The sequence below is a fragment of the Triturus cristatus genome, chromosome 4_2 (genome assembly GCF_964204655.1).
Source record: "Triturus cristatus chromosome 4_2, aTriCri1.1, whole genome shotgun sequence".
In the NCBI taxonomy this organism is placed as follows: domain Eukaryota; kingdom Metazoa; phylum Chordata; class Amphibia; order Caudata; family Salamandridae; genus Triturus; species Triturus cristatus.
The window spans coordinates 978,750,225-978,770,517 of NC_140586.1; the positions used below are offsets into that span (position 1 = coordinate 978,750,225).

At 43.2% G+C, this 20,293-nt stretch overlaps 1 protein-coding gene across 1 annotated transcript in view; it reads left to right on the forward strand.

Annotated features, from left to right (window-relative positions):
• Positions 1-19,688, forward strand: part of LOC146839195 (CD5 antigen-like) — a 418,739-nt gene extending 399,051 nt beyond the window's left edge. Inside the window, exon 7 of the mRNA XM_085603215.1 lies at positions 18,896-19,688. Within this exon, the coding sequence (XP_085459341.1) occupies positions 18,896-19,425 (530 nt within the window). The 3' untranslated portion in view covers positions 19,426-19,688. The remainder of the gene's footprint in view (positions 1-18,895) is intronic.
• Positions 19,689-20,293: the final 605 nt, after the last annotated feature.

Below are 20,293 nucleotides of genomic sequence, written 5' to 3' on the forward strand. Positions count from 1 at the left end.
TGGTTTTCTGACTCTCTGATACACCTAATGCAGGGCTGCAGGAAGCAGGAGAGGCTGTGGAGGGCGAGTTGGGATAATCAAGAGAGGGAGAAGCATAAACTCTTTCTGAAAAGGTATAAGGCTGAGGTTATTAAAGAAAATCAGGATTACTTTGCTAAGTTAACTACTGCTCTTTCGTCCCCCAGAGATCTTTTTAGAATTGTTGATTCTCTCTGTACTCTGCAAATGACCGACCCTATTGTCAGTTCTCAAGACCTCTGTGATAGGATCACCCAGTTCTTCCATGCCAAAATAGCTGATATTTACTCTGCCCTGGAACTGCAAAGGGCTTCTCTGCCTCCCCCTACTACTTTGGCTGTATCTGGCCTTGGAAATGAAAACCGGACCTCTAAGGCGAGTCTGTCCAGCTTCCCTCTGCTTTCTTTTCGCCAACTGGACACGCTGCTGAGTAAGACCAGGTCGAGGTCCCCTTTGGACCCATGCCCTCTTAAAGTCTTTAAGGATTGCAGGGAAACCCTACTGCCCCCTCTTTTGGATATCATGAACAGGGCAATACAGGAGGGTGTATATCCTTCCGTGTGGAAGAGCGCTGTGGTTAAGCCTCTATTAAAAAAGCCAACTCTGGACCCTGAAATTCTCAAGAATTTCCGACCCATCTCATTGCTCCCGGCACCAGCAAAGATGCTGGAGACTCATTTAAATGAATATCTGACGTCCCAGCATGGTTTTCGGAGGTTTCATAGCACGGAGTCGGCTCTTACAGTTGTGCTAAATAACATCCCTAAGGAGGTTGATCTGGGCCATACTACTCTTCTAGTCCTGTTAGACCTGACAGCAGCCTTTGACACCCTATCCCCAGTGACTTTAACATCTCGTCTTAGGGAGATAGGGGTGGAAGGCTCATTCTTGAGTCTTCTGGCCTCCTTCCTGGATCAGAGGGAACAGAGGGTTGAACTAGGCGAATTTCTATCTCCATCCCTGCCTGTTCAATGTGGGGTCCCTCAGGGTTCGGCTCTTAGTCCGACCCTTTTTAATATCTATGTGGCCCCACTTGCCAAGCTAATAAGATCTTATGGGATGGAGGTGGTTTCCTACGCTGATGACACCCATATTATGGTGTCCCCCTCACACTCTGGTAATTCCTCTGCTGTCAGCTTCAGGAACTGCATGGAGGCAGTTTCTCAATGGATGATTTTTAACTCATTGAAGTTGAATGGTGATTCCGGGACTGGATTTGAAATTGCCTCAACTGTATTTAGCACCATTGCTGAAATAGCTGTATCAATGACATCGGCAGTCACAGGCTCAATTATATCCGACGTAGATATTGACGAAGTAATGGGCGAAGTAATAAGAGCAATGTCTCTCTGTTTCGTTATTTTTTTTTTCCAAAAAACCATGCAGCGAAAGCGAGCCTTGTTTTAAATTAGTTTGAGATGTTTTCTCCAGCATATCAACACCCATAACTCTCGGTGTTTGATCATTTTTTTCCGTAGTTTCAGCAATCTCAGTTTCTGGGGGAAATAAAGGTTTACTCACAGTCACTTTCAGCTGGACAGGTTTCACCTCAGCCGGTTGTTTTGTCCGGACACTCCTGGTTTGAGCTTTTGACTGGCTTTTCTGCTGCATATTCTTGTTCTTCCGTGATCCGCCGCCCCCTCGCACTATCGAGCAATGAGCTCCGATAGAACCAAGATAGCGCCAAAACAGGAAGCGGTAGCGATATCCAATGAAAACAAGCAACATTCGAGCTGAGCGTATCCAGGCCACCGAAGCTTTTCAACACCAGGGAGTATGGGAGATGGAGTCCCATTACGATCTGCTGAGACTTTATTGAAATCGGGTTTAAATCTCCCAGACGGAGCCCAAATGCATCAAGAGGGGGGCAATAACTTTTTCTCTTTGTCTGACTATACTTCAGATGAAAGTCCAAGTCATAGAAGGGACTGGGCGGACGACACTGCAGAGAGCAGTTTTGTTGGAGAGGATGAAGATGATGGAGATATGAGAATTTCTATAGCTTCTCCTAATAACAGTGCCTCTACAGTCAAAAGACGAAAGAAAAGGGGCTCCCATAACCGTATTTCAGTTAAACTTAGAAATGAGAATAGTGGGAAACCTCTCTCCGATCATGCATCTAGGTCTGACACTGCTATGGAAAATAATTTAGTGGCAGAAAGTCGGATGGAAATTGAAGCTGGGGAATTACTGGTCAATACTCAGGACGGTGTTGACCTGGTTGACATTCCTGCTGAGATTACATTGACCACTATTTACAACACTATGATGGCTCACCGCGCAGAGAGCAGATCCGAAAATCTCCGCACTCAAGCCACCTGTACTAAATTAAAGAACACTATCCATCGAGCAATCAAGGTCTCCGCAGAGACTGCTGACAGAGTCACTGAGGCTGAGGCTCGCATTATGGTGCTGGAGGAGGAATCTAGGACCCAGAAACAAGAACTTGATAATGTCAAAGCACATAGGGATGACCTTTCCTACAAGCTAACGGGTCTTGAAAATCAGGCTCGTAGAATTAATTTGCGATTTCTTGGTATTCTCGAAAACAAAGAAGGGTCTGATGCTAGACAATTTATTATTGAGCTTCTGAATGAGGCTTTTCCGGATTTAAAATCTTGGGACTGGGCAAAAGAGATTCAAAGGGCGCATCGTTTTCCCTTCTCTATTAAGAGTACTCGGCAGGGCGAATCAGAATATTCTCGAGCGATTCTTGTCAGTTTCAATAATTTTCTCGCCAGAGAGGAAATCTCATCTTTAGCTAGACCCGAGAAAAAAGCATCCGCTAAGGGATGCATTTTCTTTGTGCGCCCAGATTTTTGTCAAGCAACGGTGACCCAGCGCTGGCATCTTAGACAGCTAATACCTCAATTTCAGGAGAAGGGGGCCACCGTTTATCTCCAGAACCCAGCCAAACTTAAAATTTTTTGGAAGGGCCAGACCAAATTCTTTCTATCGGAGATTAAGGCAAAGGAATTTTTACAAGCATTATAAGATTGAGACATTGTTATTTGTGATTTAATCTCTGCTTCAATAAGGCTATAATAGGCTATAAAAGGTTATAATAGACTATGTTATACTAGAATAGACTAGAACTACTCATGCTTCTTTGGTTCTTTAATTTTTTGATTCTCGTGTAGGGAGCGGAGCCAGAGAGACATGGTACTCCATTTTTTTTACAGGAACTGAAAGTTCCTGAGCCTCATTTGTGGGGGAGGGGGGTGGGGGGTTGGCCGAAAACCGGTGGGTTGAGGTGGTGGTGGTGGGGGTGGTGGTGGGGGGTGGGGTGTAACGCAGCAATAATGATTGATTTGGACTTTATAATCTGGTGGACTTTGATGAACTATAAGTATCAAAAAAATATACGGAATCAGGTCAACAGGCCGCTACTTATGGTGTTTTTTGAATTTCTAAAATGGGGAAGAAAATAAAAATATCTTCGCTTAATATCAACGGTCTGAACGATTTAAAAAAAATGAGGATTTTTCGGAATCTGATCCAAATTTGGCAAATCGATATATTATGTCTACAAGAGACACATATTGCTTGGTCCAAAAGGAGTCTACTGAAAAGTCTTGGCTTAGAACTGTTAATTTGTTCTAAACAAATGGGAGTGACAAGAGGTGTTGCCATCCTTATTAAACATGGAATTGGTAAAAGTGTCAGATCCTCAGGGGACAAATGGGGGAGATGGGGGATTGTAGAAATTATTATTGAGGGGATTAAAATGACTGTTTGTTCAATATATGGTCCAAATTTAGATGACAAGGAGGTCTTTAACATAATCAATTCTGAATTAGCAACTTGGAATTATCCCCTAATTCTTTGTGGTGATTTTAACATCAATATCAATGCTAATTGTAATATTAGTAGTATTTGGAATTATAACGGATGCAAAATCCAAACTTACAGAGCTCTTAGAGAATTAGTTATCGATAATGGATTGATTGATGTATGGAATAAGCTTAGACCCACAGAATCAGGCTTCACCTATTTTTCGGCCCCACATCAAAAATGTGTCCGTCTAGAATACTTTTTTGTCTCTACTCAGCTTGTTGATAATTTAAGGATTGATGTCTTACCCCAAATCATGTCTGATCATAATCCTATTGTTCTAGAAGTACTACTCTCTCTTCAGGACCACGTACAAAAAAGGCCATGGTCATTTCAAAGAAACCTTTTGCTAGACCAGGATTATTTAGCTTATATGGCTTTGACAATCAAGGAATTTTTTCTGAACAATAATAACACGGCCTCGATCCAAATAGTCTGGGACACTTTAAAATTGACTATCAGGGGCGAAACTTTGAGTTATTCGAATTATCGTTTAAAAAAAAAACAAGCCGCATTTAAGGCCACTTTAGATCAAATAATTCTGGCAGAATTGAAACTAGCTTCCTGTGTAAGACTGGGTTCCGGTATACAGGAAGCTCAAAAAGCCTTGGCTCTTGAGCGGTCGGCTGCTTATTCTTTTTTGGCTGAGCAGACAGCTGCGAAGTATAAACTACTCAAAAAAGAGTGTTATGAACTTAGTGAGCAAACTGGTAGAGTTTTAGCTCAAAGATTAAGGCAGAAAGCTGCTGCTACGGAAATAACTAAAATTATTGATTTAGATGGTATATGCCAAAAATCTAGATTAGGTGTATTAAACGCATTCCGAGATTTTTACCAATCATTATATAATCAATCAAATGATGGTACATGTTTGAGAAATGATGCGTCCAATTACTTTTTACACCTAGATTGCTCTGCTTCTCTCATGGAAGTTCAAAAAACAATACTATCTGTTCCCATTACTTGGGAGGAGATAGAAGATGCTATTCTGGGTCTGGCTTCTGGTAAAGCCGTTGGGCCTGATAACATCCCTTTGGAATTCTATCGAACTTTTCGTAAAATCTTGAAACCAGAGCTAATAAAAAATTTTCAAGAAGCATTTAATGGTCGGCCCCCTTCTTCATGGTCACTAGCTACCATTGTCGTATTTAAAAAAAAAGGAAAAGAACCTCTGGATCTTTGGTCATATCGACCAATTTCTCTAATTACCTCTGACAGTAAGATCTTATCCAAAATTTTAGCAAATAGATTAAATGATATGATGCCTTATTTAGTAGCTAAGGTTCAACATGGTTTTATTAAAAAGAGAGATACAACGGATCATGTTAGAAGAATCATTGCTCTTCTAGATTGGGCGCAGGCCTCGGGATCGCCAGTCGGGGTAGCCCTACTGGACGCCGAGAAGGCGTTCAATAGCGTCGACTGGGGGTTCCTTTGGCAAACCCTCGTTTGGAAAAAATTCCCTGTAGAATTTATAATTGCTTTAAAAGCTTTATATAATAGCCCTCAGGCTATTGACGATGTTGCGATTGTTACTCCAGATATTAAATTAGCTTATCCTAAGATTATAGAGGCTGCTCGAGATTTTGGAGTATATTCGGGGTATAAGCTAAATATAGCTAAAACTCAGATAATTCACTCTGCTACCGGTCTTCCAACTGATCTGACATGCTCTATCACCGCCTCTTATTTAGGTGTCCAATTGTCTGCCAAGGTCGAAGATATTGTAGGGCTTAATCTTGATCCATTACTTGATTCTTCTAATAGATCTCTTGAAAGGCTAAATAATCTCCATCTCTCTCTGTATGGTCGTACTAATGTTATCAAGATGCTTTTTTTTCCTAAATTTCTTTATTTTTTTCGTACGATACCTTTATTGTTCCCCATAAGTTTATTTGTTAAAATAGATAGAATAATTTCAAGATATATATGGGGATATAAAAGAGCTAGACGGTCTCTTAAATGGCTTTCCCTACCTATATGTAGAGGAGGTTGGGGACTACCGAATTTTCGGTTATATTATTTGGCGATTTCACTAAAATCTATGAGTACTTTAATTTTTCACGAAACATTAATGGAGGATTTTATGTATCCATCAATTTATGCATTGATTCTTGGCGCCCAGGCACGACAATATCTTGTTCGTTTCTCTGAGCCTAGCTATTATAAAAAAACAAGATTTAAAATTATATTGACAGCTTACCAAATATGGAAACAATTTAAGAAAAGATTTTGTTTTAATAGTAATCTCAGTTATTATACACCACTATTTGATAATCCAATGTTGCCATCAATATTCTCAGATTTAATAATACAGCGTTGGCAAAGGTTAAATATATTTCGGCTAGGTGATCTTTATCTAGAAGGACAATTTGTCTCATTCTCGTATTTACAGGAACACTTTAAATTGCCTAAAGCAGATTTTTTTAAATATTTACAAATACGCAGCTTTATAATTTCAAGAAATGTATTAAATACCAATAAGATCAAATAAATTGATATACTTGATTGCTGTCGGAAACAAAACAGAATTGGTGTGATCTATCAGACCATGTTAAACCAAATAGAAGATAATCTTGAGTCATTTAATACAAAGTGGCAAAGTGACCTGGGATAGAGAGTGTTAATGTATCTGATACTTTAGCCTTGTCTGATCTAGTTTTACTTAACGGATCTTTAAATAAATGAGATAAATGTAGTCGATGTAATTTTGTTGGTGCAAATTCTGTTCATATGTTTTATTTTTGTCCTGGCCTAACTCAATTTATCTCTGAAGTTCAGATCTTTTTAAATAATATCATGAGCTCATCAGTTACACTTTCTGCTGAACTTGTTATTCTTGGTGTTCAATCAAACTCTGATAGGCTTCGGAAGATGGTTTTTTATTTATCTCTATGTCTATTGTTAGATATTGTATAACTTCTCATTGGCTTGATGCTGATCCTCCTTCTTTTCTGCAATGGCAAACAAAATTGTTGAACATCTACCAATTAGAACAATCGGTGTATAGTTTAAAGGGACTGAAAAAGAAAGCTTTTGGTTTAAATTTATGGACACCTATTCGTAATTGGATTTAATTATAAAAGGTTTAAATGTGTATTTACTTAAATGTTATTGAAGTACATGACTTGTATTGCTCGATCAGTCATTTTTTGCTGCTGTAAAAACATAAAAAAATAAATAAAAAAATTAAAAAAAGAAGTTGAATGGTGAAAAAACGGAGGTTCTTGTCTTTGGTGGTAGGAGTGACATCTGGTCTGCTGAGTGGTGGCCGCCCTCTCTGGGAATGTGTCCCATCCCCACTGACTCAGCCCGTAATCTGGGAGTTTTGATTGATCCCTCTCTTTCTATGAATCAACAGGTAAACAGGACGGTTGCTACCTGTTGGGGCATTATTAAAATTCTAAGGAAAATAAAACACTACCTTGCTCCTCAGGCTCGCAAACAAATTGTGGTTGCCTTGGTTGCCTCGCGTCTTGATTATTGTAATGCCCTTTACTCTGGTTTAGACAAGGGTTTGGTGCAACGGCTGCAAATTGTCCAGAATGCGGCTGCCAAATTCGTGCTCGACGCCCCGAGGCTTTCCTCGGCTACAGCTGTTAGGAAGAGTTTGCACTGGCTCCCTATCTCTGCCAGGATTACTTTTAAGATCCTCTGCCTGACGCACGGGGCGATTTCTGGCCTGGGAGCTGGAGGGGTCAAGGACCTTTTAGCACCCTATGTCTCCTGTAGAAATCTCCGCTCTTTAGGAAAGAGCCTGCTATCGGTGCCTCGATTTAGGAGAGCTAGGTTGGGAGGAAGGTCTTTTTCCTATTTAGCTCCTAAGTTGTGGAATGCTCTTCCTATGGAAATTAAAGCTCAACTTTCTGTCCCCCTTTTTAGGAGGGCATTAAAGACTTGGCCCTTTGTCAAGGCATATCCGTGAATCGGGCTCTGTGTTTTTTGATCTTATTTGTTAGGCGCCTTGATGCCTTTGGGCTTAGTTTGCGCGTTATAAATTTTCTTTCATTCATTCATTCAACTGCCTTTCGCACTTAAACTTCCGGCCGCTCGAGTAGAAGTTCTGCCCCCGCGGGAGCACACGCTCTCAATCTTACTGTTGGCGAGCACGACCGTGGAGTTTTCTACACTCCGTGAGCTCCGTGAAGTGTGGAGTCCAGAAAACTCAGCAAACTCTGCGAAAGGACTGTAGTTCACCGTCAGGCCTATATGGTGTTTCTGATATGTAATTGCTTTCTAATTGTGGCACAAATATTGCATTTTAGGACGCAATAGTTTGAATAAACATTCTAAACTTCCTTTGTGTCATGTATTTATCTTACTGTGGACGAGTACGAGTGAGAGAGCGAAAGGGTGTATCCTGTTACCGTGATCCATGAGAGGGTCGAGAGGGTTGTGTTCTGGGGTGACAATTCACTTGTTTCTCGGGTAAGGTTAGGAGTGCAAGTGGGGCACTATAGCCAGTCGGGCATGGGCTCATAGGTACTGAGGTGTTATGGTGACTCAGTCCCTACATGCCGATGTTCTATGGTCCCAAACATAGTTCTGTTTCTGAGCAGAATCCCTGCTACCGAGGTAATGCCTCCCTTCCTGACAGGATGGCTAGTGAAGTGGCCCGTCAAGGCGGTGAGCTTTAAAGCATGCACTGCCTCTGATTTGCAATGCAGGCAGACTCCCAAAATAGGAAGCTGCCCTCCCTCTGTCCCCAGGCACATTTGCACCCAGGCTGATGGGAAGATTAGTTAGTCAGAGGGCGAACACCACCAGAAGGCTAGCCAGACTGCTAGGTAGGGGTCCTGGTCTGTACAGCCATGAAAGGTTTATTTAATTTTTAGAAATGGCAGGAGCGAGGATTCTGGGTAGTAAAACTGACAAACATCCTCGGATGTGGCCACCCTAGGAGTGGAGTAGCCCATTGGCCAATTACACCCACACCCCTAACGGCCATAAATCTAGGAATTAAGGGGTATCCCTGACTCCAGAAGCTTAGATCTGTGAAGACTGCAAGAAAGACAAAGAAGAGACAGGAGGATAAGCTGCTCTGGTGACAACACTACTGAAACCACAAGACTGCCACTCATCCTGAAACAAAGACCGGCTCCTCCAGACAAAGGGACCCCTTTGAGAGTCAAAGGTACCTACAGACTCCCCTGCACTAGTGGCACTAGTCCCCTGCATCACAGGTAAAACACTTTCCTGGAACCAAAGAATCTCTTGCTATCGGGCCCTCAGAGGAATTGCCCAAAAGTAGATGATCCAATGCGTTGTGGGAAACATAGTCCTGACCTCGAGGAGATTTAAGGTGGCTACATTCTCCCCGGACCTCCGGACGCTGAAGTACTGATTTGCTGACCTTACTACTACCAAGGCTTGTTGGTGACAAGTCTGGTTGCCATTCCCTTTACTCGACACTTCAACAGGAGAAAACCATGCAACACCTTCAACTGACCGTGACAGTGGCCTCGCTGTTGACCTTAGTTATAAACCCTGCTCTCCCAAGGCTTTTCCTTCAGCACCAAGGACAGCCAGGACAGCTCTGCTCTCAGGCTTCCGAGCCCCGGTAACATCGAACTGACTGTAGTGGCTTGGTCCTGGGACCTGCATCACCTTAACACTCTGTGGGTTCTACGTAACTCGACCTGCAAGTAACCGATTGTCACTAATACCTTTTGCCCAGGAAACATCCATTACAGCGCAGGCATTACAACGGAATGCCTTTACAATGCATACATTACAACGCTGACCAGCTCCTTCCCTGAGGTAAGCACCCGGCGGTGTTAGAATAGTAAATTATGTTCTAATGGAGCTTGCGTTGTAAAAATCAAGTAGTAAAAGCATGCGTTGTGATAGTTTGCATTGTAATGTCATACATCCCTTTTCCCCATTGACCGCAATGGCAAAGTTTACAGCATCAAATTGGGCTGATATATGATTTCTTCAAAAATACATAACTCCGGTTCTATGTATCTAACTGTGTTCATTTTGATGTCTAAATTCTTCTAAAAGATAACATGGTGAAGCGTGAACAGCATCACCACATATTATTTCGGTTTCCTACAACTACTGCAAGGCCTAGGATACAATTGGAGTTACCTTATTATATTTGATATGCTGTATAACCAAATGAGAACAGGTTGCTGGATCATGTTTGGTGTCTTTGGAATTGAAATGAAAATTCCAAACTAATGGTAAAGTCAGATATTAAATTACAATTTTGAAAAATGCCACTTTTATAAATTTGCCATTTTCCTGCCTTAGCCATTTAGTGCTGTAGCCTGGATGTCCCTGACAGTTGGGTTTTGTATATTCCTCCTAGACAGCCACATACAATAGAGAGCTTAGGTGTGCCTGGGTAAGCCATCACTTTTTGGATAGGAGGGCAGAGTTGGTCCCAGCCCTACTTACACTTGAATTGGCAATGTCCTGCCTCCACACACATCAATGCATACCCCCTGTAGATAGTCATGAGCCAAGGAAGTAAAGGCATGATGCCTTTGGACTTCAAAGGGAAACCTCTGGAAGCTTCTGCCCCATGTTCAAAGGCACAAGTGGGTATAAATATTAGACCTTAGACACCAACTCTTCAATGCACTTCTGGACCTGTGGATCCTCTGCCAGGAAGAAGGACTGCTGTGATGCTGAAAGGACTGCCATTCTGCTGAAATGCTGCTCTGAATGATTTCTGGCTTGCTGTGCTGACCTGCTGCCTGCTGTCTTCTTGCCTGGGTGAGAAGGACTGGACCTGCATCTCTTGAACCCAGAAACCAGTGTGACTCCTCAGGCTGGTTGTCTGGGCGCCTGATCTGAAGTCTCAGGGACACAACATACTTCCAACAACCTTGCACCTGCAATTAAACACTGGCTTCCGTGAGTCTGCCTTGCCAAGTGGTGCCATCCCAGTCCTGGACCCTTGGAAATGGGCCTAAGGCGCTCTGTAAGCCTCTGTGGATCTAGGAGAACTGACTCATCTCCTCTGCTGCACTGCGCAATCCTGAGCAGAACCGACACATCGCCGCTACTACATGGATACGAACCGTTGCAAAGACCCTGCATCGCAGCCCGTCTTACGCATTGGAACCTTTACTGTGTGATGCATCCTAGGCACAGGCCATCGCATCTCTTGTCAACGGCAGCCGCAAAGACAATGCTAGGCACCACATAGCAGCTCCTCGGAACCGATGCATCAGCTCAATTGTGCGATGCACACTTGATGCTTGACTTTTCATCACAAGCCCTTGTCTTTGGGATCCAAACGACGAGACAAGACATCACACCAGAGTTTCACTGCATCTCGGATCCAATGCATTGCTTCTGCTGCTCCCTGCATCTTCAACGTAGACCCTCGCAATGCTCCAGAAATCAGAATTTAAAGTACTCAGGTACTGGCAGTGTTTACTACTGCAAGGCCTACCCTCCAGTAGGATAGCATTGGAGTTAACCTATTACATTTAATAATCTGTAATTTCCAAATGGGAACAGGTTACTGGTTGTTTGTAATCCTAACTTATAGTAAAGTTAGATTTTAAATTACAATTTTGAAAATGCCACTTTTAGAATGTTGGCATTTTCCTGCCTTGCCTTTTAGTGCCTGCAGCCTGTCCTGGGTCACATGACTGTGTGTAGTTGGAAGTTGGGCTTCATGTATTCCTCCTAGACAGCCATATAGAATAGAGAGCTTAAGTGTGCTTGGATGGGCCATCACTGGCGATATGGAAGGGCGGAGCAGGACCCAGCCCTACTTATACTTCAGTAGGCCATGTCCTGCCTCTACACAAAATAATGAATACCCCATGTAGATAGTCATGAGCCAGAGAAGTGAAGGCATGATGCCTGGGGACCTCAAAGGGGAACCTCTGGAAGCTTCTCCCACAAGTTCAAAGGCACAGTTTGGAAGAGCTACACTGGCTCCCTTTTAAAAAGTGCGTTGCTTTCAAAGCCTTATGTATAGCTCACAAAGCTCTTAAATGAAAGAGCACTGACTACCTCAGGAGAAGATGTTGTTGGTACGCACGGAATAGACATTTACGGTCGGCTGGCTCCAGGAGAGTGGTAGTGCCAAGAGTCTTCAGAGTCTCTTGGGGTGGAAGAGGTTTTGTCTACTCTACTTCCCAGCTCTGGAACCAGATGTCTGAATTTCTGCGCGGTCAGCCCAATCTGGAGACCTTTAGAAGACATCTAAAGATATGGCTTTTCACTTCCTCACTATATTTCCTAACTTGTGCTGTTGGATAGCAGACTCTAGCACCAAGACACCTTCGGGTATTCGTCACACTCCACAAAAGCAATATCAATATCATACATCACTGCTGCTGTGTGGATCGGAACCGTTGCCAAAACCCACATCACTTGGCAGCCTGTCTTCACATCGGAACTGCCACTGCCCAATGCATCCTCGACACAGGCCCTCGCATCTCTTGTTGATGTCAGCCTTAGTGACGATGACAGACTCAGTATCAGAGCCTCGCAGCTCCTCGAAACTGACACATTGCCTCGACTAGGCAAAGCACCCTCAACGCCTGACGCAGCATCACAAGCTCTTGTTGACAGGATCCTCGACAACACTGTAGGACCTTGCACCGGACTAATTATGTTGATTCAGTCTGCCCACACTCCATTGCGGTCAGCTTGAACATGTCACACAGGTCAGTTCATGGAATTGTGCATAATTTGCTGTCTCTTATTGCAAATAGAATAATAGTGCATCAGACCCTTAGTCCTTTGAATTGTGAGTGTCTAGTTCTGTTTTTAGAAGTTGTGCGCGGCCCATGTGGTGAGGTTTTACTCTTGAGGGAATTCCAGATTCCTGTGCCCTGAATTGTCAAATATTTTCCTCTGTGCCTCTGCCCTTTGTGAATATCTCATTGATGAGATGTGTGATTGACACTCTAGGTTCCTGGAGGGATGTAAAAGAAACCCGGGGCCCGATTCACAAAACTAACTTAAGACAAAATCCTAAACTTGCTAATTTCGGTATTCACAGAAGATAGTAATTCTAACTTTAGGACTCCTAAATGCCTTCTATGAATACCAAAAGTCTTAAAGTTTGGATTTTTCTCAGTTTAGGAGTAGTAAAGGGGCATATTTACAAGCAGGCGATACAAAATTATCACCGCTTTTACGGCCGTTTTCAGCTGAAAAGCGGCGATAATTTTATTGCTAAGTTAGCAAGGCCACGCTAACGCGTGAAACCTTGCTTTAGCATCAGGATTCCCAATGCCCAGCTTTGCATCTCTAATGAGATGCAAAGTGGGCGTTCCTGACCTAACATGATAGGAGAAATGTCGCTAAGCGACATTTCTCCTATCATCAAGCCCCACACTATGAAGCATAGCGTCAGGAAAAGTAGCAATAACACCTGTTATCGCTACTTTCCTAACACCTGCTCAGGACTGACGTAGCCATGATATCCTATGGAAGGAGGATATCATGGCTAAGTTTGTCAGTCCCTATCAACAAGCTAACGTGAGATTATCGCTGGGTTTCCAGCGATAATCTCACGTTAGCCAGTTAGCGTGAGGATTTTTATCGCTATTGAGATAAGCGTTGCTAATAGCACGCTATCTCAGCGAAAAAAATCTGCGCTAGCCGGCGATAATTATCCTAGCGCTAAGTGCGCTTTGCGATAATTATCGCCGGTTGTTGTAAATATGCCCCAAAGTTAGGACTCCTATCTTTAGGACTCCTAAACTGAGAAACATCCTAACTTTACGACTTTCGGTATTCACAGAAGGCATTTAGGAGTCCTAAAGTTAGGACTACTAACTTCTGTGAATACCGAAATGAGTAAGTGCCTTCTATGAATACCAAAATGGTAGTAAGTTTCGGATTTTGTCTTAAGTTAGTTCTGTGAATCGGGCCCCCGGTGTCTGCATGTGGTTATGTTAATTGTTTCTGTAATAAGTAGACAGTGGCTGCTTGTAGCCCTGTCTCTTGTTCTTCTTGAAATTTGGATCAGCTCTCTTCATAGGGCCCTGTCTCTTTTTCCTGGATAAATTTAATAGGGAACAAGTGTGTGCCAATAGCCTTGTCTTTTGTTTGTGAGCAGGTACAACAGGGAACTGATGTCTGCAAAAGCCCTGTCTCTTGTTCCTGAACGCATGTAAAAGGACAACAGTGTCTCCATGTAGCCATGTCCTGTGTTTCTGGTTGGATATAATAAGAAACCAGTGTTTCCAATTAGCTCTGACTTTTATTATAGAGCAAGTTTAATAGGACCTGTCCCTCATTGTTGGATGGAGTTAATAGGAAACTTGTGTTATTTGTATGCAGTCCTGTCCTTTATTGTTGGATGGATCTAATAGGAAACTGGTGACTGCATACAGCCCTGCCCCTTATTGTTGAATGGATGTAATCGGAAGCCGGTGTCTGCATGCAGTCCTGCCCCTTATTGTTGGATGGATTTAATAGTAAGCTGTTGTCTGCATGCAGCTCTGTCCCTTATTTTTGAATGGATGTAACAGGTAGAAAGCGTCTGCAGGCAGTTCTTTCCATTATTGTTAGATGAATGTAATATTAAGCCGGTGTCTGCGTGCAGTTTTGTCCATTATTGTTGGATGGATGTACTCTGAAGCCGGTGTCTGCATGCAGTCCTGTCCATTATTGTTGGATGGATGTAATAGGAAGCTGGTGTCTGCATGCAGTTCTATACCTCCTTGTTTGATGGATTAAATAGGAATCTGGTGTCTGCATCAGTCCTGTTCCGTATTTTTGGATAGATGTAACAGTAAGCTGGTGTCTGTATGCAGTCCAGTCCCTTATTGTTGGATGGACGGAAATTGGAAGCCGGTGTCTGCATGCTGTCCTTTGCCCATATTGTTGGATGGATTTCTTAGAAGCCGGTGTCTGCCTGCAATCTTACCTATTATTGTTGGATGGATGCAATAGTAAGCCTTTGTCTGCATGCATGTCTGACACTAATTGTTGGATGGATTTAATACGGAGCTGCTGTCTGCATGCAGTCTTGTCCCTTATTGTTGGATGGATGTAATAGAAAACAGGTGTCTGTATACAGTCCTCTACCTTATTGTTGGAAGAACGTAATAGGGAGCCTGTGTCTGCATGCAGTCCTGTAACATATTGTTGGATGGATGTAATATGAAGCCAGTGTCTGCATTCAGACCTGTCGTCTTATTATTGGATGTATGTAATAGGATGCCAGGGTCCACATTCAGACCTGTACTTTATTGTTGGATGGACGTAACAGGAAGCTGGTTTCTGCATGAAGTCCTGCAGATTATTGTTTGATGGATGTAGTAGGAAGTCAGTGTCTGCATCCAGACGTGTCTCTTAATAGTGGATGTATGTAATAGGATGCCAGGGTACACCTTCAGACCTGTACCTTAATGTTGGGTGGATTTAATAGGAAGCCGGTGTCTGCATGCAGTCCTGGCCCTTATTGTTGGATGGATGTAATTGAAAACTGGTGTCCGTATGCGGTCCTGTACCCTATTTTTGAATAAATTTAATAGGAATCAGGTGTCTGCTCTGCATGCAGTCCTGTCCCTTATTGTTGGATGGATGTAATATGAATCTGGTGTCTGCATGCAGTCCAGTTCCTTACTGCTTGAGGGATGTAATCAGAAGCCGGTGTCTGCATGCAGTCCTGTACCTTATTGTTTACTGGGTGAAATAGGAAGCTGATGTCAGAATGCATGGAGTCCTGTACCTTTTTGTTGGATAGATGAAATAGGAAGCTGGTGTCTGCATGCAGTCATGTCCCGTATTTTTTGATAGATGTAATAGGAAACTGGTGTCTGTATGTAGTCCTGTCCCTTATTGTTGAATGAATGGAAATTGGAAGCCGTTGTCTGCATGCTGTCCTGTCCCCATATTGTTGGATGGATTTTTTAGAAGCCGGTGTCTGCCTGCAATCTTGCCCATTATTGTTGGATGGATCTAATCGTAAGCCTTTGTCTGCATTCAGGGCTGACCCTAATTGTTGGATGGATTTAATACGGAGCTGCTGTCTGCATGCAGTCCGGTCCATTATTGTTGGATGGATGGAAATAAGAAGCTGGTGTGTGCATGCAGTCCTGTACCTTATTGTTGGATGGATGTAATATGAAGCCATTGTCTGCATTCAGACCTGTCATCTTATTATTGGATGTATGTAATAGGATGCCAGGGTACACCTTCAGACCTGTACCTTAATGTTGGGTGGATTTAATAGGAAGCCGGTGTCTGCATGAAGTCCTGGCCCTTATTGTTGGATGGATGTAATTGGAAGATGGTGTCCGTATGCGGTCCTGTACCCTATTTTTGAATAAATGTAATAGGAATCAGGAGTCTGCATGCCGTTCTGTCCCTTGTTGCTGGATGGATGTAATCAGAATCCGGTGTCTGCATGCAGTCCTGCAAATTATTGTTTAATGGATGTAATTGGAAGCTGGTGTCTGTATGAAGTCCTGTACCCTATTTATGATAAATGTAATAGGAATCAGGTGTCTGCTCTGCATGCAGCCCTGTCCCTTATTGTTGGATGGATGTAATATGAATCTGGTGTCTGCATGCAGTCCAGTTCCTTGCTGCTTGATGGAAGTAATCAGAAGCCGGTGTCTGCATGCAGTCCTGTACCTTATTGTTGGATAGATGAAATAGGAAGCTGGTGTCTGCATAAAGTCATGTCCCGTATTTTTGGATAGATGTAATAGGAAGCTGGTGTCTGCATGCAGTCCTGTCCCTTATTGTTGATTGGATGTAAAAGAAAATGGGTGTCTGTCTACAGTCCTCTACCCTATTGTTGGATGACTGCAATAGGAAGCCTGTCTCTGCATGCAGTACTGTACCTTCTTGTTGGATGGATGTAATATGAAGCCAGTGTCTGCATTCAGACCTGTCATCTTATTATTGTATGTATGTAATATGATGCGTGGGTCCACATTCAGACCTGTACCTTGTTGTTGGATGGACGTAATAGGAGCCGGTGTCTGCATGAAGTCCTGCTGATTATTGTTGGATGGATGTAGTAGGAAGTCGGTGTCTTCATTCATACTTGTCTCTTGTTATTGGATGGATGTAGTAGGATGCCAGGTTACACATTCAGACCTGTACCTTAATGTTGGGTGGATTTAATAGGAAGCCGGTGTATGCATGCAGTCCTGGCCCTTATTGTTGGATGGATGTAATTGGAAACTGATGTCTGTATGCGGTCCTGTACCCTATTTTCAAATAAATGCATTAGAATCTGGTGTCTGCATGCAGTCCAGTGTTTTATTGCTGGATGGATGTAATCAGAATCTGGTGTATGCATGCAGTCCCGTACCTTATAGTATAATGCGTGAAATAGGAAGCTGGTGTCTGCATGCATGGTGTCCTGTACCTTATTGTTGGGTAGATGTAATCAGGAGCTGGTGTCGGCATGACGTCCTGTCGATTATTGTTGGATGGATGTAGTAGGACGCCAGTGCCTGCTTCAAAACTGTCTCTTAATATTGGATGTATGTAATGGGATGTCAGGGTACACACTCAGACCTGTACCTTAATGTTGGGTGGTTTTAATAGGAAGAGGGTGTCTGCATGGAGTCCTGGCCCTTCTTGTTGGATGAATGTAATTCGAATCTGGTGTCTGTATGCAGTCCTGTACCCTATTTTTAAATGTATGTAATAGGAATCAGGTGTCTGCATACAGTCCAGTTCCTTATTGTTTAATGGGTGAAATAGGAAGCTGGTGTCTGCTTGAATAGAGTCCTGTACCTTATTGTTGGATAGATGTAATCAGAAGCCGGTGTCTGCATGCAGCCCTGTCCCTTATTTTTGGATGGATGTAATAGGAAGCTAGTGTCTGCATGCAGTCCTGTACCTTATTGTTAGGTGGACGTAATAGAAAGCCGGTCTCTGCATTGAGCCCTGTCTCTTTTGCGTAAATGGTTGTAATTGGTAGCGTGTCTTGGATGCAGCCCTGCCCTTTGGTTCAGGAGGTCTTGTGTGGAGCACAAAGAGTATTTGACTTGATTTGTTACTCCTACAGGAACCAAGAGATACATTTCAGTCATGGATTTACAAGGGTGTGTTTCTGTTGAGTCTAGATATAGTCACACTCCTGCTTCAGTCTTTTCTACTTCTCTCGATCTTTGTCCAGTGTAGATAATAACAAGCTACCTCAGGTCTGACCACCTAGAGATCATGTGATAACACTGGAGAGGGAATTTGCATGTGAACAAAATTATAGCAAACATGATCCCAGTGAACTGGAGATAATCTTTCTTATAGAACATGTCTGAAGGCATTTCCAGGTTTTATGGTCTTATTAAGGGTAGTGTTTCGTGATTCAGAGGTTTCTAATGGTTTGGGTTTATTTATACTGTCTCACGAATGAAGAGCAGTGGACAGACAGGAGGATGCACAGATGGACGACTTGGGGCTGAATACAAGAAAAAAGGGTTAACAGAAGGAAGTGAATGGGCCTAGAAGGGTGGAGATAGATCAGAAAGAAAGACCTAAGAGCTGGACAGACAGGAGGATGCACAGATCGGTGATGGTGGGTGATAAAGAGATCAGAAGATGGAAGTGATGATGGACAGATGGAGGGATGGAAGGGAAAATGGACAGGTGAAAGGATGGATGACAGAAGGAAGATGCTGGGGTCAGAAGGGTGGAGAGGGATACCAAGGACATGAGAGCTATAGGGGATGATGGAGAGATGGAAGGATGGATGACAGAAGGAAGGTCTGGGCTCAGAAGGGGGAAAAGGATAAGAAGGACCTGAAAGCTGGACAGACAGGAGGATGCACAGATGGACAATGGAGGTGATGGAGAGATGTAAGGATGGATGACACAATGACCTAAGAGCTGGACAGACAGGAGGATGCACAGATGGACAATGGGGGATGATGAAGAGATGGGAGGATGTATGAGAGAAGGACCTGAGTGACAGACAGACAGGAAGATGCACAGATGGACAATGGAAGGAGTGATGGACAGATGATAGGATGGATGACAGACGGACCTGAGAGAAGGAAGCTGCTGGGCTCAGTGATGTGAAGACAGATAAAAAAAGAGGTCCTCCTGACAACTCAACCGACTAACCTTGTCTTTTCCTCCTCAGAATCCATCTTCCTGGATCCGAGCACAGCTCATCCTGCACTCAACATCTCTGCAGATGGAAAGCGAGTCACAAGGCTTCGTAATATACAAAATGTTGCCAAGAATGCAAAGAGATTTTTGCAATCTTTTTGTGTTCTTGGAACTGAAGGTTTCACCTCTGGGAAGCATTACTGGGAGCTGATGGTGCCCACACGCAGTCTCGAATCATTTTCTTTTACATTGTGGTATGTGGGGGTGGCCAGGCAGTCTGTTACTAGGAATGCCTATGCACAGATAGTTTCCCTTGAAAATGGCTTCTGGGTTTTGACACGTTTTGTAAATCGTTTTAGGATTCACACCATGCCTCCTAACCTTTCGAGAGGGCTTCCTTTAGTAAGTCACATTGGAGTTTACCTAGAGTATGAGGGAGGGCTGGTGTCCTTCTTCAATGCTGAGACCCAGGAGCACCTCTTCACCTACACAGATACCTTCACAGAGAAGGTCTATCCTGTGGTTTGTAACTACATGTCCTCAGCCATAGAGCTGAGTTAAACAGCGGAGGAGCAGGCCTGTAGATGTGTGTCTTTGATCATTTCTAGAATTCACTTCCTTAGAGGAAGAACTGTTGTAAATCATGTTCAGAACGGATTTAGCTATTTCAAGGCAGTAATTTCCATTTATAAAGAATCAGGATTTTGGATTTGAATTCCTTGTGTGTTTTGGTTCATGCTGAAAGTTGCTACAACACGTCTACAAAAGTAAGGGACATTTGTTTCTGCCGCTTCAAGGCTTAAAATAAATGATGTGCTAGTTTACAGGTCTTGCAAGTCTGTTGTCATTGCTCTCACCTATACTCTCATACTATCAGGCACATTCAGCCCATGGATCACTTCATTTCTGCTAGACATTGAGACTTAAGGTAGAATATAGCTCATTGGGTCAAGTACCTGCTGCAGAAATCACTTTGTAACCTGCAGACTACAGCGGCTTTCACGTTTTTTGCAAGAAGAAACTTCTATTTAGTTCAGAAATAACAACACCTTCTCATTTTGACAATAGTGGTAGTTTAGTTATGCTTGATCTGTCGGCAGCCTTTGACACCATCTTTCACCATGTGACAGGCTGGGCTGAGGAACGCTGCCTTAAGCCTTCTGGAGTCGTTTTTAGTGAACAGAACTCTCACAGCCAGCTGCGCGGACTTTCGTGCTAAGCCTTTCCAACTTCCCTGTGGAGTCCCTCAGGGTTCTTCCCTCTACTCTAACCTGCGTGTCGCCCCTCTGGCAAAACTGGTGCGCTCATCATCTCCATCTCTGATGACTGGGAAGGGGTGGCAGACAGGTTTAGGTCCTGTATGGATGGAGTCAGCATTTTGATGAGAGAGAACTGGTTTTTGGCGTGGAAAATTTGATCCGGACTGACT